The 26,883-nt window shown below is 42.0% G+C and overlaps 1 protein-coding gene across 5 annotated transcripts in view; it reads right to left on the bottom strand.

The window, feature by feature from the left end:
* The window catches only part of MICAL3 (microtubule associated monooxygenase, calponin and LIM domain containing 3), a 168,157-nt gene that overhangs the window by 24,949 nt on the left and 116,325 nt on the right, over positions 1 to 26,883 (bottom strand). For 3 of the 5 annotated variants that reach the window (XM_032689368.1, XM_032689366.1, XM_032689365.1), the window contains 11 exons: positions 24,692 to 24,887; positions 20,197 to 20,435; positions 18,998 to 19,087; positions 15,840 to 15,977; positions 13,620 to 13,682; positions 10,282 to 10,386; positions 9,550 to 9,681; positions 9,054 to 9,145; positions 5,946 to 7,821; positions 4,909 to 5,003; positions 425 to 475 (listed from right to left, as the gene is read on the bottom strand). In XM_032689368.1, the coding sequence (XP_032545259.1) occupies positions 425 to 475; positions 4,909 to 5,003; positions 5,946 to 7,821; positions 9,054 to 9,145; positions 9,550 to 9,681; positions 10,282 to 10,386; positions 13,620 to 13,682; positions 15,840 to 15,977; positions 18,998 to 19,087; positions 20,197 to 20,435; positions 24,692 to 24,887 (3,077 nt within the window). The remainder of the gene's footprint in view (positions 1 to 424; positions 476 to 4,908; positions 5,004 to 5,945; positions 7,822 to 9,053; positions 9,146 to 9,549; positions 9,682 to 10,281; positions 10,387 to 13,619; positions 13,683 to 15,839; positions 15,978 to 18,997; positions 19,088 to 20,196; positions 20,436 to 24,691; positions 24,888 to 26,883) is intronic. The other 2 variants (XM_032689367.1, XM_032689369.1) reach the window with 1 other exon arrangement.

Genomic DNA, 26,883 nt, shown 5'->3' on the forward strand with positions numbered 1-26,883 from the left:
TAGCTTGATAAAGAGTTTCACTCAGATTGAGTGAACTCAACAATTTTGAAGGATGCTGATTAAAGTGTGATGATTCACTTGAACTTACATTCTAAATATTAAAAAAAAAAAAAAAAGAATATGCAAACGTATTTAACTGCCTTGAAAACCAATTTGCCCTGAAGCTCGCAGATCATCCACATCACTGTACAGTGGTGCACTGATAAACACATGCATTCTGACCAGACAGACATTTTGGAGTTTAATGCATTTTTGGTAGACAACTTCTACAGAGAACTTGCTGCCCATGTCTGCCACCATCTCAGGCATGCACAGTCAATGTCGGTGGTGTTAGTGCACATGTGGTGGGGAGCTATGGATTCAATGGGTTAATACAGGGACATGCAATGCAACAATGGCCAACTAGTGGGAATGGAGACACTACCTTTGACGAGTATGATCTCTTGAATGCCAAGGCGTGTGGTACATAGATCGACTTTAAAGGGGGAATGGTAAAGGAAAAAAAAAAAAATAAAACGTACAAAAATGAAGCAAAATCAGTTCAACATTGAAAACAGATGCACAGTAATAAAACAAAGTGGTTTTTCAATGAAACAAATTTATGCAAATGCTGAACGTGACCCAGACTGACGAAGCACAATGGAACTTCTGCCCACAAAATCAAGTTTCTAGCACTCTCCTGAAGGCAAGTAGTTTTGGCAGCCTCTTTAAAGATACAGTCAACCTGGAAATACCTTTTTCTAGAGAATTATTTGGCCTTTATCTACCTACAGTTTTAATGTCCACTGAGCAAGTACAGGCACAAAATTTTGGCTTAGGATTTGGAATAAAGACTTAGGCTGGGGGATGTTTGGTCTGAACTGGCTCAGCCAAACGTGTATTACTCTGTCACACAACTCTCCATTTACAATTTGATTTACAGCCTCTCCTGGGAGTTGTGTTTATTCCATGGTTTTAAATTAGCTCTATTTCATAGAAATTACAATTTGCATTTAACTAACATATTAAATCTTCCTCACTGCTTTGTGAACTAAGAAACTGCAGACGGATTCAGAGTGCGTTATGTGTCCTGCATGGAATCTCCTTGTCTAAAAGGAGGGCCTCCAAAGATCCTGAGGAGCTAAAATTGAGGGAGAGGAGGGGGAAAAGGAAGGGGAAAAGGAAGGGGAAAAGGAAGGGGAAAAGGAAGGGGAAAAGGAAGGGGAAAAGGAAGGGGAAAAGGAAGGGGAAAAGGAAGGGGAAAAGGAAGGGGAAAAGGAAGGGGAAAAGGAAGGGGAAAAGGAAGGGGAAAAGGAAGGGGAAAAGGAGAGGGAAATCACTACTTTCTCTACCCAAGGACACTATCCTGTACCCAAATATAAGGCAAGTAAAGTTCTTAGCATTTAGAAGAGAGGTGAATTTCCCTTCATGCCATGAAGTACAGAAGGCATTGTGCCACTCGGGGTGAACAGGCAGCATTTTGCACTTTCACATTGAATTAACTAAAACCAGTCACAAATGAAAAGCCAGAGAACAACACCAGCACGTTTGCAAACTCCAGTAAAAAGCAAGCTACCTGTGGCAGTAAAACACACGTCTGACCACAACACCACAACTGTACGGGAACAATGACAAACACACACACAGTGACACACACCTACAAACACGAGACCCAGAGGGCATTTACATTAGGAATTCTTTGCAAGATGCTTCTCTTGAAAGCCACTACATTAAACAACACTGAATTAATTCACTGCTGATCACAAAGAACAGGCTAAACAGAGCAGGCTGCCTGGGAAGCAAAGCTCACTACAATTATCAAAAAAGCAGCACAAACAGAACTTCGGTTCAGAGGAGGGGGTTCACATAAAAGTTATGTAGCACACACAGTAAAGTCAGTTCTTACCCATAATAAGTAGCATGCAGTTTGTGACTTAAAAAATATCACCCCTTTCCCCAAATCAGTACAAACCCAGCTTTGTCAGTCTCGAAGTTTGGTTACATTTCTTTTGACAGCAAGGCATTCCAGTGTTTGCACATATGTTCTACATCCTTGGATAGGATGCAATGAAACCAGGCAAGGGGAGTTCTCAGATCTGTACCCTCTAGATAAATGTATTCTCAAAACTGTTCTTCAGAAAACAGGCAGATGCTGAGCAAACAAATTCCTAACATAACTTCAGCAACAGCAAATGAGAGAGAAGGAGGTACCACCACCATACCCTTGGCAGAGCTTGCAAGACAATGTTGGTATTAGGAATCCAGGCATCTGCCACTGTCACTTATCATCCTCTCCAGTGCTTAGTGATATTTTTTTCTGCAAAAGTCATTTGAAATCTAAGTAGCTCAGCACAGAAAAAAAAAGTGACCATTAAGGCACATCAAAGTCTGAAAACAAGGATGGACCTTACTGCAGCCTTGGCTCCTTCTGAAGGAGCTCACAAGACAGAGTAGTGACTCCGTAACTCTTATCTGAACCCCAGGTATTGGGTATCTGTCCTCTGCTGGCCCCAGGTACCTCGTTCATCTGCATCTCTGGGAAAATGAAGAATTTTTCATGAAACGCCTTGAGGGCATGCAAGGAGGAATGGAAGGGGGAGAGAAAAAAGGGAATAAAATAAAAACAAAATAATCTTCCTCTCAGAAGAGATCTAGACCAACTAGGGAAAAAGATTAAAAGAGAGATAAGTAAATACGGAAAATTCCTATTTAGTTCATCAATTCCTTCCACCAGCTTTAAATTCATTAGTTATTCTATTTCATTTTACTATACATACACACAAGAAGCATTTCATATGACACTTCAATTTGCAGTATTTCCATACCTTTGCCATCTGAGCCAAGTATCAACTAGAGCCTGGCATCTGAGACTGTTTTGTGCACACTGGAGGACAGGTTTGAGACAGGAAGGCACAGAGCACTGTGTCTGTGACATTACCCTCTCAGATGCTCTCTTCTTCTTGAGCTTTTCTAACACGTGTACCAGGCACCACCAGGGAGGGACTGTGGGAACACAGCTTTCCTTCTTCAGTACCAGAAGAGCCTTAGTGTTTGATGGGGTCAATAAAATCTCTACTTATTCCTCCAAACCTTGTAAATTCTGTCTAGCAGAGCTTAGAGGCTCTCAGGAATGAAAGAAGGGCTCTTCATTACTATGATCAAGCAGTTCCTTAAATTTTTCCCTTGTTTTTGCATTAATAGTGCCATTTTAAAATTGAATTAAATAGTTTAAAAGCAACTAACTTCAGAACTTTGCTCTCATCATTTATTTTCCACATATAAGTATGTGCAAATAAACTAAATCCTTATACTAGATCCTTAGGCCAGTGAGGAGGGTGCACAGAAAGCTCACTACCCTGGACTTCAGGAGAGCAGACTTAGGCTTCTTCAGGGATATGCTTGGTAGAGTGCCATGGGATAAAGCCCTGGAGGGAGAAAGGGGCCCCAGAAAAGTGGTTAATATTCAAGGAGGTTAATATCACCACCTCCAAGCTCAGGAGCAATGCATTCCAACAAAGAGGAAGTCAAGTAAAAATGCTGGGAGGTCTGCATGGATGAACAAGGAGCTTCTGGACAAATTCTAAAAACAAAAAGGAAGCCTACAGAGGGTGGAAGCAAGGAAAGGTAGCCTGGGAGGAATATAGAGAAATTCTCCAAGCAGCCAGGGATCAGGTTAGGAGAGCTAAGGCCCTGACAGAATTAAATCTGGCAAGGGACATCAAGGGCAATAGGAAAGCTTCTACAGGTACATCAGGGATAAAAGGGAAAACATGGGCCCTCTCTGGAAGGAAATTGAAGATCTGGTTATCCAAGATATGGAAAAGGCTGAAGTAATCAACAGCTTTTTTGCCTTGATCTTCACCAGCAAGTGCTCCAGTCGCACCATCCCAGTTACAGAAGGGAATGGCATGGATTGGGAGAATGAAAAAATGCCCGAGGCAGGAGAAGGTCAGGTTTGAGACCATCTAAGGAATCTGAAGGTACACCAGTCCATGGGACCAAGGGTTCTGAGGGACCTGGCAGAGGAAGAGCCTAAGCCACTATCCATCATATTTGAGAAGCTGTGGCAGTCTGGTGAAGTTCCCACTGACTGGAAAAAGGGAAACATAATCCCCATTTTTAAAAAGGGGAAAAAGGAACACCTGGGGTACTACAGCCCAGTCAGTCACCTCTCAGTGCCCAGCAAGATCACGGAGCAGATCCTCCTGGAAACTATGCTAAGGCACATGGGAAATAAGGAGGTGATTGAGGACTGTTGCTTCACTAATGGCAAATGGTGCCTGACCAATGTGGTGGCCCTCTGTGGTGGGCTGAGAATGGATTGAGAGCAGCCCTGAGGAGGACTTGGGGGTGCTGGTCACAACATGACCCAGCAATGTGCACCTGCAGCCCAGAAAGCCAATGGTATCCTGGGCTGCATCAAGAGAGCTGTGACCAGCAGGTTGACAGAGGTGATTCTGACCCTCTACTCTGCCCTCACAAGACCCCAGCTTGAGTACTGCATCCTGCTCTGGGTCCTCTGGGCCACTATCCTAAAATCAGACTCTCAGAAAAAGTGAGAACTATCTCATCGTTATGTTTTGGCAGTAACATTACAGCCAGTGAAATTTACTCTTCTGAGAGTAAATCTGTTTTCTGTAGATTGTGGAGATGTTCACAACAGGGACAAAATACACTCTTCTGACTGTAATATTCATTGTAAAGTAATGCCACAGTGAGACAATGGATCCTTCACATGGTAACAGGGGAGAGTAGCTTGCAACTGTGAAACCAAGTGAAACCAACTTATTTTAGGCAGAACAGTCAGCCAGCTTACAGGAAAAGTCTGGGAGAAACAGTAAAAACAACAACATTAATCATCCAAGTTTCTGATGTGATTCTCTGAGTCTGTGATATGCATGACACGAGATGCATTTCCCATCTACCTACCTCTCGTTTGGATTTCTGGGAGGAGCGTTCCAGAACATCGTCACTGGACAGGTCAGAGTCCTCTGAGAAACTCAGGTGTTGACGGAGCTGTAAATCTGAGAAGCCGGGAATAAAAAGGGAAGTTAAAGGAGAGGTAACTATCCTTTCTGCAAACATTCCAGAAGTCAGTTTTAAGTTGTTTGACTGAGCATCAAAAATACTTAGTCCTTTCATGTCAGTCTCAGTTGCTTCAGCTGGGATTCAGAGTGACCAGAGCAGCACTGCTCCACAAAATGATCAGTATCTCTGAGCTTTGACCTAGAAGACCATCACTTTCCTCAAATGTTGTTAGAAATAATGATCATGACTCTCCCTTTGTACTGTATTAATGCTCTTAGATACAGCACTTGGATGACAGCAGCCGGCACTATTTTGACTCTTTGTCCAAGGCCAGAGAAATGCTTTCAATCACATTTATAGTTAACTTATTTACTGTATCCCACATTGCCATTAAACATCTCTGCCTGCAACTGGTGGGCATGTGACAGATTTACATGAGGTTGCAAAATCCCAACTTCATAGATCCAACAGTTGCAAGATCACTGAGAACACAGGAACAACTGCATCTCCACAGTCTTCAGCTTCCATGGAGCCAGGTAGAAAGAGACAGAGAGAGAGAGAAAGAGAGAGAGGGAAAGAGAGAGGACCACCCAAGAAAAGATGAGGATCAGAATTAAAATAGGGAAGAAATGTCACAAATACCAACTAATAGTGCTTATTTCTCAAATCTGTCTAAGGCAGAAAACAGATTTGCTTTGTCCACGTTGAGAGTGAAACTTTTAGTTAAGGATCCATTTTTTCCAGTGGATATCAACTAATTCTGTCAATATGCAAACATACAAGTCTAGTCCCCAGCACTTACCCCGATCTGCCCGTTTGACACTGGGGAGCAGCATTATCAGCACAGTAGCTGAATGACAAAGCAAGCCAAACCTACTTTCAAGGATACCAAGGAGTAGAGGAAAACTACACGGTGCAGAGGCACATATCTGTTATACCTGCAGCTGTAATCAATGGAGATGCTTTGCGCTTGCCAGAATCCACAGTGGCACTACTTGAGGGAGTACTCGGGCAGGATTTGTCATCGGTCTTTTTCTTCTTGTCTTTCTTATACCCAGAGAAAACAGACTTCCATAACGACCTGGGCTTTGTTGCTTCCTCTGTCCCACCACTAGATTTGTCGGAAAGCCTGCTATCATTCTTGGATTTCTTCTCCTTTTTGTTCTTACGAGGGGAGAAAAGAGAACTTCTTTTCTTACTCTTCCCACTGGAGCCTTCTGAAGAGCTGACAGACCCTTCAGGTCCAGCCATATCAGCAGGAGGAGTGGAGAACTTCTCACTAGCAGAATTATGCTTTCGTGTGGATCCCTCTGCTAATTTCAAGGCCAAATGCTTTGGAGACTCATAAAACAATTCTTTGGTCTTCAAGGGCATTGACGATGCCTTTCGTGCCCTTGTGGCCGCAGTAGCAGCAGCTGCAGCCATCTCCATATCTTTCATCTTGCACAGCTGTTTAGCCATGGCATCACGTAGTGCCTGGCTCTTGACAGACTTCTCTCTGGCTCTCATTCTTTCTTCAGCAAGCTCCTTGGCCTCCACAGAAATCTCAGGGAACAGTCTCTTCTTTTGATTAACCCCTCCTTCCACTGAGGGTGGACCACCATTTTCTTTGACCAAGGGCAAAACAAGTGTTTTCTCTGGCCTTGGCCTACTGGTAGGAGGGGTGAAGAACTTCTCGTGAAGGCTTGAGTCCTCTGTCCTGTCATCATATGTGTCTTCTACATCATCAGCAAACGGAATCTCGTCCACACTTTCTGCAAAAGACTTGCGCACGTCTTCTCTCTTGGCCGGGGTTGTCTCCTTGGCAGCAGGGGCTGGCTCCTGGTGTCGGAGAACAGGAGGTGTGGATGCTGGTGTTGGAGGTGACCTGGCTTCAACCTCGTTCTGCCAGAGTGCCTGGTATCTCTTTCTGCGCAAAGTGGCTGGTTCTTCATCCTGAGGAGGTGGTGGAGGCGGACTCGATGGGGGAGTGAGCATAGTAGAGTCAGAGGTGTTGAAGCTCTGGCTCGCCATAGTTCTCATGTTGGATGAGCTCTCCTGAAGGCCAAGTCCAGAACTGCTGGATACATCTCCCCGTACTTCACCGGAAATCCTTAGCTCTTTTTCTGATGGAGACTTTGGAGTGAGCAGAGAAATCTGCTCGTTTTCTAACTTGGACAGTCCCTGTCTTCTCGGGGCAGGCTGGGGTTTCACAGGATGGATCCTTTCATCCCCTGAAATATTCTTGCTATTAAAACCCTTCAGAGGACTTGTCTCAAGAGCAGACACAGTGAAGTTTGTCTCTGGGCGTTTGTTTCTCTCTACTGGGGTGAGCCCTAAGCTCCTCCGGATTTCAGCACTCTTCATCCAGAACTCTTCCACAAGGCTACTCCGTTTCAGGGCTTCTTCTGCAGTAGTAGGGCTCCCCAGTTTTTCCACCTCACCATCCTGGCCCCTAAGGACCAGTTTGGCTAAAGGAGTAGACGTTAAGGCTGGGACAGGTTGGAAACATACTGGAGGCTCCACTGGGGATGGAATGGATGTTTCAGCAGAAGGCAAAGGCTGGGAACAGATAGGCATTTGAGCAGATTTTGGGGATGAAGCCAATGTTGGTGCTGCTGGTTGAGACTCTGCTAATGACGTAGGTGCAATGGCTTCTGGTGATGCAACTGGCTGGGATAACACTGGAGATAGTGGCACCAAAGGGCTCTTAACTCTCCTTTCTTTGGGAATTTCATCCTTTGGTCCTTCCTCAAGAACGAAAGGCTCAGGAAAAAAGCGTGCCTCTGGGGATTTTATTGCACGGCGTACTTCAGCCAGGGGATCTCGTACATCCTACAAAAAATGAAAGAGGAAAATATTAATATTATCTCTCCCTTCGAATCTCCAGCTCTGTGTATTGTAGTGGTCCCTTATCTCAGACAGATTTGAAGCAAGTCTCTCCAGGTCTCATCTGTACAGCACTTTTCTGCTGACTAGTGTCTGCTGCCATGCTTTCTTAAAGCAAGGGACACTTTCTCTTTTGAGAGTAAATTAGGCTGCAGTTCACTTGCCCCTTAATAGTCTGAGAAATTTTGGTTTTCACCTCCTACACCCATATTACTCGAGAGCACAGTTTGTTCTTTTACAATTTAACCCTTTGGCAGGGGTCTCCTCTGACTGAGATCTGGTGTTATTCTTTCCAATGGCATCTTTTGCTCCAGCTTTCTTTTGAATGCAGACATGTGACCACTGGAGCACAAACCTCTCTATTAAACACACAGGTCTTGAGAACTGCATTCAGGCATTGTACTGATAAAAACACTATGTCTAACAGAACCATTAGATGGCCCTCAAAAAAACAAACTTAATTTAGCAGAAAGTCAATGTTGTCAGCAATTGCTGTCAGCAAACCAGACTTAGCCCTTAATCTGTCCATGGTAAAAGTAAACTGGTTTATGTCAAAACTCTCTAGGATGAAGTATCATCTTTTAATAATTCCTTAAAAACAGGCACTTGGAAGGGAAAAATCTGAATTGAACATTTTAAGAGTCATATACTTCCAGCTCTTAGACACCAGCAGCTACAAACACCCCAGGACACTTGCAAGCTGCCTCCCAGGGCTGACAACATGAAGTACAACATGAGACATGCCTCAATTCCTTAAGCTGAACTAGGTTGAATTCTGGAATAGAGAAGTACTGCTTTGGTTGCTACTATAATTTTAAATCTGCTTTTGGTACATAAAAGACAGCCAGACCAGGATAAATAGGAAACACGTTAGTTATGGCTCCCCTCATTCATCATGTATACCTCTTGTTAACTGGGCACTGAAATTAAAATATCCTGGATAATTCTTTTTGAGCTTTGTGATGGGAACTTTTGTGACAGAGCCACTACACTTCAAAGATAGGTAAAAAAGATAGTACTTTATATTTTGAGTATAAATAAAGTCAGATTTCAAGATCAATGTTAGAGACAGGAAAGGAGAAAAGCCCACTGCTGCCAGCCCTCATTAGTTTATCCAACAAACTGTTTTATTGAACTACAGGTGGTAAGTGAAAAAAGTCAAAGATTCCCTTTCTTACCTCTGCTTGTTTTGCTTTGGGACTAGCAGCTGGAGACAGAGGAAGAACACTGTCACTAGATGGCTGGATAGGGATGGATGGTTTGCATGGATCTAGGGAAAGCAAAAATGTTCCAAAAACACGAGAGACCATTAATATTCTAATTTTTTTTATGTTACGCACAGCAAGTACAGACAAATTTCTCAGCTTGTTACAAATTCTAGATTGGACATCTGGAACACAGACAAAAACTTTTAAATATTCAAAATGGTACAAGCTTTTTAATGTAAAAACTTTTACAAGAAAAAGCAGTTAGAGGGGTTCTCACATTTAGGAAGCTGTAATTAATGGATTCAGAACATTCATCTCAAAATGTCAATGCAAGCACATGCCTTGCGCCATTGAGAGGAGCAAGACGGTTCAAATCCGAGAGACTCTCTTCTCTCAAATCCCATAAATGTAGAGACTATCTCAAATGCAATCAAAATCACTGAAACACTGATGAGAAAGCAACTACCTTCTGCCACGCTGGAAGAAGCACCTTCTGCTTCTTCTTCATCTTCTTCGTCTTCAGAGAGTTTTAGTTCTGCCTGTTCTACACCACCCCGGCGTAAGCGAAACTCCGCTTCTGCATCAGATGCGATGTCATCTGGTCGTGGGTGGGGCAGGGGAAAAAAAAACCCAACAAGAGAATTCAAATACAAATCCATCAGAACACAATACTTTCTTTTTATTCACAAGGTGCTAATCACTTTCATAACCTGAACCCCTAAAATGTTTCACTCCTTTTCTGGTGTGATAATTAGTCATTTAGGCAGTCAATGTAAGCAGTTAATGATTGGACTGTTAGTACAAATAGCTAAATCAGTAACTGAAGTCCTCTTTATCTGTTTTCTGGAATTTTTTTGATGTTTTCTGGCATATGCAGTTAATTTTACAACAGCAAGGGAAGGATTCTGGCATAATATTGTAGAACTTTCCCAAATTTATTCATCAGTATCAGCACAGAATAGGGACACAAGACACTTTAGTTATGGAGAGAAGACATGAGAAATTCATTATAAAATCCATGGCATTGAGGTTCTCGTCTTTCTTCTTGTCACTCACTCCTGGCTCCCTCTTGACTATTCAAAACAAACTCCCACACCACTAAAAATAATACCATGTTTAAGTAGCTTCACACAAAGTATTTTCTGCCAGTACAACTGTGTTCACACAACAGGTTTAAAGGCTGCACACGGTACCCTACCATCATCCAGCTCTGCACCCGTGTCTCCCTCTTCACCTGCCTGCCCTTCTGTGTCTGCAGGCTCTGTGCCCAGCTCATCCTCCACATCATTATCCTCACACGGAGCTAGAATATATTCAAATATTGAGAAAAAAAAGAAAAGAAGACAAACACTAGACAGTGAAAAGGTTCTACATTGAACTGTACCAACAGTTTATAGTCGAGATGTTTATTAATTACTGCCAAAACAAGAAATCCCAAAATGTGTCATCTGGAAGGACATCTGTCTATGGTGGAATGACACTTCCAGACTCCAACTAATCAAGGAACGCCTGCCCCTGGGGAGTTTCCAAGGCATCTGCAGTGAAAGCAGCCAAGGCTTTTCTGAGCAACAGGCCTTGTGAAAAATTAAACAAGAAGGGGACTGGGAGGACAACAAACCAGGATAAAGTTTACTGTTCTTCCAGGTAGATTGTTTTTTTCCTTTACCACACCGGAACAGTCACCACCACTTGATAGAATATGTGCATTAAGTCAAAACTGAAATCTCACCATGTACCATGACTGTTCATCTTGAAATTGAAACAGGTTTTGAGGGTGTAAGTCAGAGACAGAGTCTAGCTTTGGGATTGACCATTATTACATTTGGAAACTGTTCAACTCTGTGCAGCTACTGCAGTCTTTGGTAATAAGGTCTAAGAAAATTCATATGCTGTACAAGTACATAGGGCACAAATGAGATAGTTTAAAGTAATTAAAATGATATATAAAAACCTTATTTTCTGTTACAGATTATTAACTGAGATACTTTTAAACATTTAAAATTACATATTCAAAACTTTTTTCCTTTACAGATCATAATTTGATTTGCTAGGCCAAAATAAAGAAAAGATTCTTGAATTGGCAACTCTGAAAATTATGATATCTGACATTACTACTTGTGACAGGATTTAATTATAGGGGGAGAGACAAGACCAAAGTCTGGGGTCTAAATTGCATTATTAAATGATACTTTTTAAAATAACCCCTTAAACCTTATGACACATTATCCCATATCTAGTGCTATGGATGATTTGCTTTTTTTCCTTTTGTTAAACATTTTCATAAAACATAATTTAAATATTAAAAGAAAAGTGAGCACTTCTAGTGGTTTTTTTTTTCTACAGTAGCATTGGTCAACTGCAGTTTGAAAAGTGTGAAGTGAGTTATTATCAATTCATGTTCAACAACATTTAACTCTGTTGTACATCCTCTTGCAAATGTGTACACAGTCAGCATGTGTTACCATGCACATCTGCAAATTATACACACAGGATATGGTTCTATAACAACGATAAGTAATATATTTATAACCTTCTTGGTTGCACCTACACCAGTAAACTAAGTGGTGCAGGTCTCTAGACCTGAAAGCACACAGTGTCACACTGTCTCCCTGAGGAGGGCTCCAGGCACAACTCCCAGCAGTCAGTTCCCTGGGAAGGGCCCAGGCTGTTTCCACAGGCAGTCTGAACACAGCCCCCTGATCCTGGATGGCAAAAAAGTTAAACCACACAGGAGAGAACCACGGTGTGCCAGGTTCCTCCTGAGGCAGGGTGTAGGTACCGGTCCTCTTTGTTTACCAGTGATGATGTGGCTCTTGGAACCATTTATATGACAGCAGTGCTAATTAAGACAATCTTGAAAACAAACTAACCCTCCCAAAAATTGAGGTCTTGCAGCCTCTCCTCTTTCTCTAATATAGGTTTTTGCTTATTTCAAAACACAGCCTTCAGTGGGTGGTTTGTCTTCTTCCTTCAACCTGAGAATTTCCCTTTTTCCATGTTCTATAGTATTATTAACAAAGATAAACATATGGGCTATTTTATTTTCCATCAGCTACTGTGAAAAGGCATTTTCACTCACGTGTGATAACGTATTGGCCTATTCCCTTATGTCAGAGGATTATAAAATCCAGACCCATACTGACGTCGAGCATAGGAAACTAAATCATATGGCAAAGGCTGGACTTCCCACAGGGGCATTTACAAATCTACTGAACAAAACTAAAACATGTTCCAGTCTGATTGTTGCTTAGGTATGCAGTAGCTTATGTTATTTTGGAAATGATAATGTCATGGGATGGTTTTATGGTAGCAGCAAATGTGAGTTATCTTAATCAAACCTTGCAAAAAACATAACTGATGTTAAGAATATCTGAATCCACTACGTATATGTAGGTCTTCAGATCCAGAAACCATGAACTGACATGACACACACAGGTTGTATTGGAGAGAGAGGAGAAAATCAGGTTTTATACAGGTTGGTACACAAAACTCAATGGAAGATTACAGATGCATTGATAAGTAGCGACTTGGTGCAAGGGTGGATCCCACTTTGAGGGACATGGAGAGCTTGCAGGTGGGTGGTTATATTATACATATACTGTGCATATATATATATGTAGTTAGGGTAAGGAGCAAGAGGCCAAAAGCTGTCACACAGTAACTCAGAAGCTACACACTACAGCAGCCAGAAACTGGGATCAGCACTTGGTTTGTATTAGCTGGCAGCTGCGAGCAGACTGCTTCGTGTGCAGACATCTTGTAAACACTGCTGGCTTGCCAAAGCAGCAGCAGAAGCAAAGTTTTAAAGGCAAGCTAGCTATTCTGATGTGCCAAAGCAACTCAGCTGAACACCAACTACCCAGCACAAACTACTCCACTGAATGAGATACCTTCACAGCTTTACACAGATGTACCCCCCTACTGGTATCCCAGAATCTTCACGCTCACCGGATTTGTAACGGAGCTTAGAGGACCACATATAAAAAAGCAGGTGAGCTTTACCACCCTTCAACATTCACGAGGCTTTCCTGAATAATGTGAAACCCCAGGCCAAAGGAAACACAATCACTATTCCTGAAGATCCCAGTTCCAATCTTATTATTCTTTCTTATTTCCTTCACCAGATAACTACAGCTTGCAGTTGCTACAGAGAACTGCCATTGCTCCAAGCACTCTCTACCACTTAATCTTTCGCCTGCAAGAAAGCCCCACGTTCTTCTATTCTGTGGGCTTGGGGAAGAATAACTGTTCCCATCTTCAGCTGACAAAGCAAATAGAAGTGCTCCTTCAGCATTATTGTACCCAAGATAACCTGCCCTCAGAAGGGTTACAACGGGTGTGGAGCTCATGCGAGAGGGGTCTGCCTGAGCAAGGCGTGCATGCACACTCCCCTTCCTCCCGCCCTCCACTCCACTCATGCAGTAGCGACAGGGCCGTAAGTTCCAGGGTTAAAGTACCAGCTCAGCTGCTGAAGGCATGGAGAAGAGACGGGCAGGGTTATTGTGCATTGGAATACATAGAACATCACCAAACTACCTCCAGGGACCGTCTCCAGCCACGCCTGTACCGCCTCATGGCGTACGGAGGGAAGGTCGGACGCTGAATTTAAAAAACAATAAATCGTAAGAAATCAAAATTAGACCATCAGTCAGCGTCTAAAAGAGAAGAGTGACAAAGGGAAATTTTTCAGTAGCACGTACAGGAATAAAATCTATGAAATTTTAAACAACCGATTCCAGGCTCGAGAATTAAATTTAGGCAACACACAAATGTCAGGGGCCTAATCTTCCCTTAGGATATGTAATGTTAGAAGGAAATACGGATGGCACAGTGAGAGAAACACTGCATCTGACCACCAGGTTGCTGCTACTGTGCTCCACTTGAAACTCTGCAGAGAAATGAAACGAGGAGAGGGGGGATCTGAGCAACAAGAGAGGGGTGGTCATACCGGGGATCCCAGAACCTGCACTGCCCAGGTGCCCATGACAGCAGATGAAGAAAAGCTCCCAAAGCAGAATGAGAGGGGCTTCTACGAACTGTCACATTATCCCAGGCTTTCACAGCAAACCTCATCACTGCTGCTGCTACTGATGGGCTCTCCAAACACCTCATATCACAGAACAGAGCTCAGCCAGGAACAATTTGCCCGTTGAACTCAGGCTGAAAACTTACAGCATGTCCACAAATACATATTGGCAAAAGCCCTTTAAAACCCCGAACTGTTGAGACACCTGTACACACATGTACTACATAACAAAGAAATTGAAGCAGCTAATCAATCAATCAGGATTATCCCAGTTTGACCGGGTTTTAGGGGAAGGAAATTAAAATCCTGCCCCAATTCCCAAAGGAATTTAGAAAAACCACAAAATCAATTCTGGAAGGATCACCTGTTGCTGGCAACTGTACCAGTACAATAAAGAAAAGTAGGAATTACAAAACACAAATGAAAATAAAAACTGGGAAACCAGAGTGACACTCACTCTGAAGCAGAAGCACAGGTAACCTGAATTGCTGTAAGCTTGAGAAACTGCGTTAACATTTCTTACTTTGTATTTTTTAAACATTAAACTACTACTCTAACAATACTGAATGTTACAGACAGTTGAACACTATGGTTGCAGTGTGTGAACAAAACACCCACTTCTTATTTGTAGGGCACAGATTTCATACCAGAAAGTCCCAGTGCATTCTACAAACTGCAGTTGTAAGTGTAGCCAAACCGATCTGGAACTGTGTATCAGCCTAGACCAGGATTAAAAACACCCCACACCAAACGTCTAGAACTGGGAGGAAAAGATAATTATCTGGAATAGAAGATGATCAGGAAACATGAGGAAAAGCCCCAGGCTTTTTAACTTAATTTCACATTTGCTGTAAAAGACAACCCACAGCATACTTACTCCCTCTACAGTTCTGTCACAGTGGTTGCAGGCTGGGAGCAGAGCACTGCTCATCAACTGCATAATGAACTTTTATTAAATCCGTAGGTAAAGCACCTATGACATACTTACCTTAAGAAACACTGTAATACAGTTTAGAACAAGGTCAGCAGAGACTGCTGGAAGGTACTCACATGAGATCTGGACTTACCAGCATTTTCCCCCTCCAAAGTTTTCCTTTAAGTAACTGACAACATGCAAAGGTCACACCTCACATTAAAAAAAATAGATATACTGCCAAACCTTTAACACAGGCAGTCAAAACTCTCACTCATCAGATCTGCAAGCCCGTTGACCCCCATCCTTCCCTATTAATACCAGATGCAGTTACACTCTTTGAAAACCAGCAGTAGAGAAATATGCTCAGTACAGAAGCTGATCCTGTTCAATCTTTGCTGGAGTAGCTACACAACACAGCCCTTCAGCTTTCCCTAGAGAGGTGTAGAGTCCTCACTGCCACAAAAAGCACATGACAACTTCTCTTTAGCATCCCTAAAGTCGGTTACGGAGGGCAGATTTCCAGCACCACCAAATCATGTGTGTGTGGTGAAGAAAAATGCTATGGAGTCGAAGCAGGCAGACAAATGGGTTAGAAGTCACAACACAGAGATGAGAAAGCAGTAATTTTAAACAGACACTGGCTTGAAAAGCAAAGTGTTTAATCAAGTGTAATTTCAGTGTAATTTGAAAGTAGTTCCTTTCAATCACTGCTGCCCCTGCTGAAGTCACTGCTCTCAAAGGGCACAGAACCAAGAGTAAAAAAGTTGCAACTGTGATCCAAGAATTGATGGTGTGGGGCTTAGGGGGATATTACCTCTGGAGGTGGAGGACTTTGAGGCTGAGACCATTTTTTCCTCCTCCTCTTTTTCACGGATGTGTGTCCAGTGCACATCTGCCAGGATCTCCAGAGGATCAACCGGATTTACAATCTGCTGCAGCCTAAGGTTTCCAGCTAGCAGGAGGAGGGCATGGTATACCAGGTTGTAGGAAGGGTGTATGAAGGACAGGGAGGGAAAGATGGGAGAGCAGTGGAAAGGAAAGGTAACACAATATAGGAAAGGAAATAAGAAAAGAAAATATTATTGGCTCAGATCAGTTTGCAAGACAGACAGAAAAAGCTCGGCATTGTGTGTGCACGCATACACCAATACAGCGCTCCTCATACTTCCCATCAAAGCTGAATAATGCCATTCCAAAGGCAGAGGAATGCTATAAAGAAAATAATTATAGATTATCTCTATTGCAAAAAGCTTCGCTGAAATGAAAGACATTCTCTGGGTGTCCAACAGTATGTGGTATGTAAATACCAATTTAGCAGAAATTTCCAGCTCCTTCAGCCTATTCATTATGATTATTGCAAACCATGTCTTGCTGTTAAAGGCAAGGGACAATCTGCATTGTAGTTTGATGCACCAAGACAAAAGGTTTTTCATTCCCTATTATTGGGTTAAGCACTCCTTTCTGGGCTGGGTACACACTTCTTTGTGAATTAAATTACATGATGGATCTCAGAGTTTCACATGTGTGCATGTGCATATGCACACAGGGGCACACGCCTACTTTAGCACTTAAAATACTACTTTGTTTACTCCTGCTTTTTGTACTGACTTGTTCAAAGGGGAGATTTTCTTTTCCTGAAGAATAACAGCATTTTGATTGTGACTTAACAGCCACTCCCACCTCCCCAGAAGGGAATACCTGCCTACACAAAGCTCAGCTACTTATGGAACAATGGGCACCTAAAGCAATTGATAAGAAACTTGTTTAACTGCTGCAGAACACCCACCTTTGGGAGCACCTACTCTGAGGTATTAAAGTCATAGACCCTGTCTCCGTTGTTATTTGCTCTGGGACTGTAACTCAGGTTTTATTTATCCATAAAAAAATAACTGATTCTACAGGGGACAGGTGTTCACCTGTTCACCTTCTGCAGGAGTGGTCTTCAAAAGCAAACGTCTCAAACTTACTTTATAAAGTAGGACGTCGTTTTTCACAACAGTTGGATTACCACTGAGTAGGGCAAAACACTGCTTCAGCAGGTTAGAACCTCAAAAGCAGTTAGACTTTCACATGGTGCAGTAGTGTTTGAAGGAAACAGGACACGTTAGCAGCATTTAGAGTTTGCACTCGTTATTTCCTGCTGTCTCGTTTTAATGAAGTTCCTCTCTCCTGGCCATGTTTTTCCCCAGATATGACAAACTGTTCGGGCCTTGCATTTTAGGAATGATTATGTGTGAGATTTGGCATTAAAACTGCAGGAGAAACAGGCAGAAGGAACTGCAGGAAGGACAGAATCATCAGATGGTTATTAAGGGGAAAAGGCTTCAGAGGCACAAACTCAAATGCAGAGTGGGATTCACAATTTAGCCAAGTATTTAGCGGTTTTATGTCTCTGTCGCCTCATCAGAGAGTTTTTTGTATCAATTAGCACAACCACATGGGCTACCAGAGCCACTGGACATCCTGCAGGGACAGGAACCTGGGCTTTTCTCGCTCCATACCAAAGCACTCGCATGCAGGCCCCAGGATGAGTAGAGTTAGCACTTGCATCGCCGCACAAAATTCTGTGTTAAAAGGTTTAGGTTTGCCAGCAATGGCTGAGAAGTATATAGTCCCTCAGCAAGGCTTGGAAAGAGCAGGTCCCACGTGATCTGCATGTTTTAAAGTGGATTTCTCTGGGATTTAGACTACTGTAACATACACACCTATAATTTCTCCACAAGCCTCTGGACAGAGGCCTGAGCCTGTCCTGGTTAGAATATTGGTCCCTCTCACCTTCTCCAGTAAATAAGGAGCAGCACAGCCAGCCATGAAAGACTGCTGCTTGGCTAAGAGACAAATCTAACACTTCCTTAAGGTCTAAGTGCTTGAGAATTTCAAACACCTGGCACAGCCTTCCCTCAGGACTGCCTGCTGAGCTGTGCAGGAAGCTGAACAGTAATTGCACTTAGATTTGGAACAGTAACATTTCCCTCCATTTCCACTGTAGCACCTATCAGCACTTTATAAGCTGTGGGCAATCGCAATGTTTTCACTTTAATGGAATGAGGAGCCACCTGCAAATCAACTCCTTAAGAGCCAGGTTGAGAGCACACTAACAACTCAAATGGGAGGAACTTCTTCAGATATGCCCTTCAGCCATCTTACTAATACTTCTCATTCCTACCATCAGAAAAGTTAAATGAGGAAAAAATGTTAATACTTCTTCAATTTTTTTTCCCCTTAAAAAAAAAAAAAGTCAGAAGCCAAGCTACAGTTATTAAAACCATAAGCTGCAAAATATGCAGTTTGACAACTGCATATGTCCCCTTACATGCAGGAAAGCACTTGGATTTTCCTCTTATGTATTCTGGCTCTAAGGAATCACATTGAGGAAATAAGTATTAACAAGCTATTAGGACCAAGTGCTTACAAAAAAACCCAAACCAAAACATAAAAATAAACTGCAAGAGAACACAATCAGTTAGATTTGAATGTCGGATTAATTTTATGACCAACTGTTCAAAAAATCTTGAGGGATCGCTGCAGCTTGATTAATTGCCCCCCAGACTCTCCCCACAGACACACACTCAACAAAGGACAACAAAAAAAGCAAGTTTGCTGACACACTTCTGATGCATCCCATACGTCTGACATATTGCACAGGTGCAAGTAGTCTGCGTGTATGGAACAAATTTGAAACTCCTAAATATGTGGAGGTCACTGTTCATACAAATTACAGTAGCAAATTGTCCAAGCTTTCTAGATATCCTGAGGTACTTGTCAGCTTTATCATTTTACTAAATCCAGTGGTAAAGACAGAGTTGATTTATGGCACTTGGATGAGGAGACAAAGATAACAACAGCTCCCAAATCAGTTTTGAGGGAGCTGGTAATTAAATAAAACACAGAAACTTCTCATGTGGGACCTGCTCTTTAAAACATTCCCCACTCCTTCGGGGAAATGGAAGTGGAGATGGTGTGTACGGGTACCTTTATATGTACCCGAGTCCTCTTCATCTGAGAGACGTTGAAGCCAGAGGCCTTGCTGCAGCTCTCTCTCCCAAGGGTTATACTCCCCCTCTACAGCAGAGGGAACCACACATCCACATATAACACCAGACACGCGTGTACACACACAAGCGATGGAGAGAGGGAAAGAGAGAAAGAGAGAGGACAGAATCAGAAAGAGAGACTGTCTGGAAATCCAGCAACTCCCCGTAGTCCCGCTGTATTCAAAGTGTCTGACAGGAAAACTGCTTGAATGGAATAACATCCGTCCAAGAACACCACGGCTCAGCAGACTAAACACACAACATGCATGTTACCAGACTTAAAAAGAAGTCCTGATTTCCACAGACTTCAGTCGTGGAGATACAGCTCCTACGTTGAAGAAGTAGCCAAGTAGCCTGCTGAGCTCATCAACAACGCTGCCACTAAGGCTCAAAAAACTGGACCTCTGCTTGCAGTAGGCAGCCAAAGACCTTTACGAAAAAGCTCTTTGGAGTCTACTAGTCTCCACAAAATGGAAATGTGAGTATAAAGACAAAGACAAGATCAGCGAGAAATTTGGCATGGTGGTGAAACACTGGAAACATGTCTATTCTTAGCACAAACTTTGCATTTTGATGATTGACACAAACACAGGGGAAAGAGTCTTTCCCTAAGATTTCCCACAGAAGTCTCTCAGAGCTAAAATGGGAAGCACCTGAACTCCCTGATTTCTCAAGGCCATCTTTTAACAAAGGAGAGCTACAAGCAGCTTCTTCTGGAATGCCCTGACTACAGTGACAGGGCACTACCCCTCAGGGAGGCACTGCAACCACAATGCTTCCAGTTCTTGTTGCCAAAGAACAAAGGGCACATTCAAATCCAATTCCAAATAATAATAAAAACCAACAATAAACCAATACAGCAGCACAAAGCTGTGAATTGCACATGTTGGCATGGTGTATGGGAAGCATATTGTGTTGGTTCTAGTGCTCTAACTGCCCTGTGGGCAAAGTCCTTCTGTATCCACAATGATCCACCCAAAGCTTTCCTTGACAATAACTCCCTTAAAAAAATCAGAGCAACAAAGATGTGAAAGAAGAAGAGAAGTTTTCCAGGCAAATCTTTCTCATTCTGCATGGCCAATACTCAACCCAGTTTTCCCTGCTGTCTAGCAGAAAGAAAGGACAAACCAGTCTAACCTTCGCTCGACTCCTCATCTTCTTCCTCTTCGTATTCCTCCTCATCATAGTCATCTTTGTCCTCAATCTCATGATTCTCCTCAGCCTCAATCTCTTCTTCGCTCTTTCCCTTCAGGAGGGCGTGGATACGCACGGCCTCTTTCCACGGCACACCACCCAAGTCCGAAGGAGGTTGCTGAGGCAGCAGTAGTTCATCCTCTTCCTCCTCATCTTCCTCCTCCATCTCAGACTCTGAACTACTGTAAGGTTTTAGGAAAAAAAAATAAGGATTATATAGTTAATAATAAATAACAATATTAAAGATTACACAGTTAATGTTTCCTTGATCAGTCTCAGATCACTGACAAATTGTTTCAATACCCACCAGCCCAAAACATAACACTAATTTTCTGCTTTCAACATTTCATAGGCATTTTAGTGACAGCATCACGTGTGGGCTGCAGTATGGTCCTTGTTCTGCTTCTTTCCAAGAGCATGAAGCAGCAGAAAAGTGCTGGTGAAGCCAAGTTCAAATATTTGTGCAGCATTTATTGTTACAGTTCACGACAACTGAACACAGCAAAAAGAAACTACTTTCTTCATATCACATTGCTTTGGATAAACCAGTGCAAGAATTCTTAGCAGTATCAGAATGTAGAAGGTCACATCTTTTGATATGGCAGCTACTGCCAGCTGTGATAACCAAGATGATTTTGGCACTTGATGTTGTGAACCAGAGAAGGCTTTGGGAGTAGAAAGAACACACAACACAACTATCAGGACAAAGGATACAGCATGTGAACCAAGGGGAGCCGGAGGGAAAAAATACAAAATTACTCACTCTTCTACATCACAGACAGAAATATGTATCCAATTAAGTACACAGTGTACATAGTGGCAAGAAACTGCAGGAAGCAGTGCAAAGATAATTACAATAATGAGCTTATTATTCTCACAGTAAAGTCTAAACTATACAAAGCAGTAAAACATTACTGCCTTTTAGAAGCCATTTCTGTTTAATTCCAACAGTTCCTCAACAGAAGCTGCAGGGGCAAGAAATGTAACCACTTATACAAAGACATTTAATCTGGCTCACTCTTACATGCTGGACTACCTAGAGGAATTGGGAAGAAAGGTGGTTGTGTTTGTCACTGGAAAATGAATGAGAACTACAGCACACTCAGAGACCTCATATGCAGGGTGAAAAGGTGCTCTACCTTTGCTTTTCCTTAAGAGATCATTGTCATAACAGAACTGCATTTATTAAAGCAAAAGTTGGATGCTTCCCCTATAAATCTTAGAAGGCCCAGTTCATCTGACTGAAGGAGAAAACTGTGAATAGTTAAAAGTTTGGGCGAATAAACTGAGAACAGTATTTCTGCTTCCTTATGCCCATTATCACTAGTTAACAGCCTTTGGCAGAGCCCATTCCCATACAGACAATGAAAGAGAAAACCAACAAGTTGATAAAAATGAAGCTCACACCTCATGTAAGTCTATAAAATATAACTTGTGCAGTGGTAATATCATATTTACATAATCTACTTGTCTGAAAGCCTATTTTTGATAACAAACCTAATAAGGAAAACACTTTGTTCGTGCTCTGACTGTCACACACTTCTGTCCAGAGGCTCTTAAATTCTCCTCACTGTTCTGCATCCATATAGCACTATTTTGCTCAAGTTACAACCCATTTTTTCACAGCATGAACCGAACACTTAACATGCTGCCTGATTTTCACATGTGAAATACAAACACTGGTGCAAGCCATGGAATCGCTGCATATTCCAGGAGACCAAAGCACATTCCAAAGGCTTTATGCAGATATTGTCACAGAGATAAAAAGTGATGTTCCCCTCCTCCCTGATTAACCTTCCCAGCCTTTGGTATGGAAATAAACCTGGCAGGTGCTGCATGCTGGAGTTTTCATGTGCTGTCAATAAGGTTTACTGCTGCTCAAATTGTTGCCATGACTGCTGAATGGGACGAGCTGCTGCTCTTCAACCAGCGGCTTATCGCATGGAATATTGACGACATACATTCCTTATCACATAGCTCACCTTACCTTCTTTGGCTTTTGTTTATAACTTGGTTTTTGTTTGACCTTTGAATACTGAGAAATGAGAAGCTGAAAGACAGCAGTGAGATGGCCTGCTATAGTGGGCATTCCTTTCAGCATGGCAGCCCTGTGCCGTAGGAATTAATTCAACAGCTGAACTTTTTTTTTTTCTATAAAGCAGAATTCAAAGACCAAGGTAGGTTGCTTTATGGAATTTGTATAAGCAGTTGAATATCTCATTAGAAAGGTGTATGTACACAGAGTTAGTGCTGAGGAGACTAACTGAAAACCCAAACTATGGAAATGAACCTCTTTCCTTGCCATGCGGACCCACGTGGCACAAGCTTTCCTATGACACCACTTTGAAAGGCCACAGAGTGTGATACCAAAACTGCAGATGACATACTGGGAGTTACTGCAAGTTAAAGGCAATGAATAAGCCATATAAAGGGTTTCCCACACCTCATACCTGTGTAGTCAGGGTGTAATTGCTTAATTGATCTTTTTTCTTGTGGAAGCCTAAACAAGATCAACTCTCTTTTGAAAAAATATACTCTGAGTACTGTTTCCTGTAAACTTTCTCTCCAGCATGGATGCTCCCAAGTGCGTGTGTGTGACAGGAAGCTGTGCAACCAAAATGTGAGGTCTCTGCCTGACTTAGATCTCACACCTCAGTGAACCCTGAGGCCCAGCCCCCTGCTCCATAAGACACAGAGAGGACAAAGAGTTCCCCATCCCCTCCGCCTGCTCCTAACCCTGTGGCGCTGCACCACGACAGTGAAGATGATCAAATCAGGGATTGGTTGGCTTGTTGCAGGAGTCAAAACTTTTTTTCTTTTGTTGCTGAAAAAGTAGTCAAGCTTTTCCCCCTTTTTTTGCCTTCTTTCTGTGACATATCATGGAGTGGATACGGCTGAACAGAGGATACCCAAGAGCTACTTTGCCTAGAAAATTCTCTCTCTTATGTTTGGCCCACACAGCCTTGTCAATGCTCTCAGTAAACTGCTTGCCATATTTAGATTTGGAACATAAATTTTTCCAGGTCATACTGACAGGGAATTTGATGTATTTTCTCTTTTCTCCCTATGACAAAGTGTGAGTTGCCCACTAAACACTGCTTTTCACATCCAAAATTATACAATATAGTCTATTATAGACAGAAATATCATTTTAATACAGGTTATGGGGATGAACGTAGGACAAAGGGAACTAAATGTAACACCCAAAGAGACAAAATCTAACTTGCTAACCTAATAGTATACTGCCCTCAGTCTCCATAATCCCACGAAACATCACTTGGAGATAACCAACAACTTCATGCCAAAATGCCAAAAACTCCTTTTTTTTTAAACTAACTCTTCTCCTTTGTAAGTCTTCTGCCATTTATTGAGCAGGTCTATTGTGTCCTGATTTACTGAAATCAAGACAAAGAATAACAATAGTGAATAGCTCCATACTAGTAAATTTTGTTTTAGAGCTAGAAACAAAGGACTAAAAATCCCTACTATCATTAATGCTTATATTGTCACAGTTGATTAAATTCCTAGACCTGAGCAGGGAACTAAAGGAAGGACAAGTGAAGAAAATACAGTTTGCATCTCCCACAAATAGTCCAAGATTATTTAATTTTTCATACAGCTCTGTATCTGTAGGTAATGCATACACAGAATATGTTCATAGGATCCAAGTCTTAGGAAACCAATAACAGCATTTTCTGAGTTTATTTCAAGACTACTGGACAGACTCAGAGCTGAAAAGGTAAGGGTTGCTATTGCTATAAAGACAAGTAGATAATCTGAAACCCTGTTAAGAAATCAAGACTGCAAAAGTGTGTGATTCACTAAAAAGTTCACAAACATCTCTTCAAGGATTTTCTCTCAATGATTCTTGCAACAACTGTTTCCTGTAGCTCTACCTGCACATACACGGATCCTGGTGTTCTTACAAAGCATTTTGCAGATAAGGAGAAATTCATGAATGTACAACATATTTTTCAACAGCCATAACTATTGCTTCCAATTAATATCTCTCAGGCATTGCACCAGCATTCCATCATGATTGCATGTGTGTCAAGGCTGAACCTTGAAATCAAAAGTAGTTTTGAATTGTAATGTAAAACATTCAGAAGAGAAATTAACTTTGGAATCCCCTCCTACTTGAATTCGTGTTCTGTTTACTAAGAAAAATTCATTTACATGACAATTAAAATAATAAAAATTAAAAAATCCGTTCCAACTTAGGACTTAATTTCATGGCATTACAGTCCCATAGGTATCTTCTAAGAATGGTCAAAAGCTATTTGGAACAGAAAGTGCAAGATAAAATATCTGTGTACACAGGCAGAACTTCTTTAATAACTTTGGAAAGGGTGACCTGGTAACTAACATGTTAAGGAAAGCTAAGGGAAAAGCAGGCAAAAGCCAGTATAAAAAAAGCTCATGTGCAATGTGTGCTAACCTGCTGGGCACATCCTCTTCTGTTCCTTTGTCCAACACGCTGCTCAGGTTATGCTCTGCCAGTGTCTCTTCGGGAACCTCTTCCAGTTCTTCTTCCCGCTGCAGCGACAGCCGGTAGTTCTCCAGCTCAATCCGCTCCGGAGTGCCCCGCAGCCGCTTGGCGAGGCTGGGCTCCTCCAGCCCATTCACATTAGAACCTAAGGATAAGCCAGTGAATAAACAATAAATGTAACAGTCAGAACCGTAATTCTTCAAGAAAACCGAGCAATTGTGAGAAAAGGGGCACGAGGCAGAGGGAGGTAAATAAAGCGAGAGAATACCTTATGTCATTATCCTGTTCGCCACTACTGGCACAACCTGCTGGGAAGCCAGACTGCTAAAGGGAATCTTAAGTGGTTTAGGCTAATAGATGCTAAAAAAAATGTTAAATGTCCTAGTTGAGAGAGGAAACAGGGCCGTTTTAGCTGCAAAAACTAGAGATGCAATGAAGTCTATGTAACAAGTACCGGGGAAAGCCTGGGCACAGACTGGATGTATTTTCTGAGACACAGTAGGAATGCTATGGGGCAAGCCTGCTGTGTGTTAAAATTGTTACCAGTCAAGTCTACAGAGTTAGGGAGAAAGACAATATGGTTACTACTTAAAGATGAGGGAAGGAATGAAAAAGGCCCAGTTGGAGTATGTTTTAAGGCTTTTTATAGACTTGAATTAAGTTGCCTTTTAATCAGAATTTGTGACGAAATGAATCACAGGGAAAAATCTTGGGGAGATCTTTGCAAGCAAAAATCCCATAAATCCCAGAAAATTGAAAGGATATGTGACCCAGCCAGTCGGAGAAAATAATACAGGAGCTTCACTCACTGTGGCACTCAATGAAGTATATTCTAATATTTTAGCTCGAATAACATGCCACCGTTTACCCTTACCCAGCTTATACTATTTACAGAGCCCAACATTTCCATGCTTTTGTTTTGCTTTGCTAAACAAGCCAAGCCACCCTCTCACGAGATAAGCTCTTCAGCACGCTGATCATCCCCTAGGTCTCTGCACCTGTCCCAGTTTGGATTAATCTTTCCAGAACCTGTGTGATTAGAACTGAGCACAGCTTTCCAGATGAGGCCTTATCAGCATAACACACAACCCTGCCAGAAATCTCTCATCTGGTACATGCTGAGAACACACCTGCCTATTTATATGCCACATAATACTGGTGGCTTTTACTTACTGACTGATGTTCAGATATTTCTCCTTTGCTTTCAGCTGATAAGAACTTTGTTGGTAGCCAAAATTCTCACCACTTTCTCGGTGCATGACCTGGTACTTTCTGCTATTACATTTCTGTTCAACATCACAGGTGGCAACATTTTGCAGCTCTTAGCGAATGACATGCCCATCCTCCTCTGCATTGGTGGGGGGTTTGAAATTTCAGCAGATTTTTTCCTTTTTCTTTTTTGGACAGAAACCTTAGTGACACTATCACAAAGATCAGTCCCCCGGTTACTTTTTGTGAAACTCCACAATCTGTAGGTGACATCCAACCCCATTATTTTCTTTTTCAATAAAACCTCTACTCTCTCATTTAAGCCAACTTCTTAGCCACTTGACACTTCATGTACTGCTCCCACATTTTATCCAGTTTAAATAATTATTTCCATGTGTCAGCATTCAGGTGCTTTACTGAAGCCCAGACTTTTCAAATGCACTACATTCCCCTCCTGGAGGTAATCAGTTACATTGTTGATAAAAGCTGCCAAGCCAGACTGGCACAGCCTTTGTTGAATCCATGTCACATTTTATACCACTTACCTGCATGAAAACAAAGGGCTTCACTTGCAGAACTAGCAGTCTTTAGTTATTGCTCCAAAGAAGGTGTTTTATCTACTGTTTAAATTAACTTACATGTACTCGATCAAATCACCTTTTAACCTTTTTTGTTTGATGTTTTGTTTTCTTTATAATTTTTCACCTGCAGGTCATACTTCTGTCACCCAGTGGTCGCACAGTATTCCCCCAAATTAAGCAGGCAAGGTGCATCATGATATCTTGATTTATTCACAAACTGTTACCACAAAGCTCACAATTTCACTGGACACTTCTTCCACTCTTCTGAGACAAAGACTATTTGATCAAATTTTATTTTCAATCATTACAGTATGATAATATTTAAACTTTTCTTCCTGCATCATTGGATTG

The sequence above is a fragment of the Chiroxiphia lanceolata genome, chromosome 5 (genome assembly GCF_009829145.1).
Source record: "Chiroxiphia lanceolata isolate bChiLan1 chromosome 5, bChiLan1.pri, whole genome shotgun sequence".
Taxonomy (NCBI): domain Eukaryota; kingdom Metazoa; phylum Chordata; class Aves; order Passeriformes; family Pipridae; genus Chiroxiphia; species Chiroxiphia lanceolata.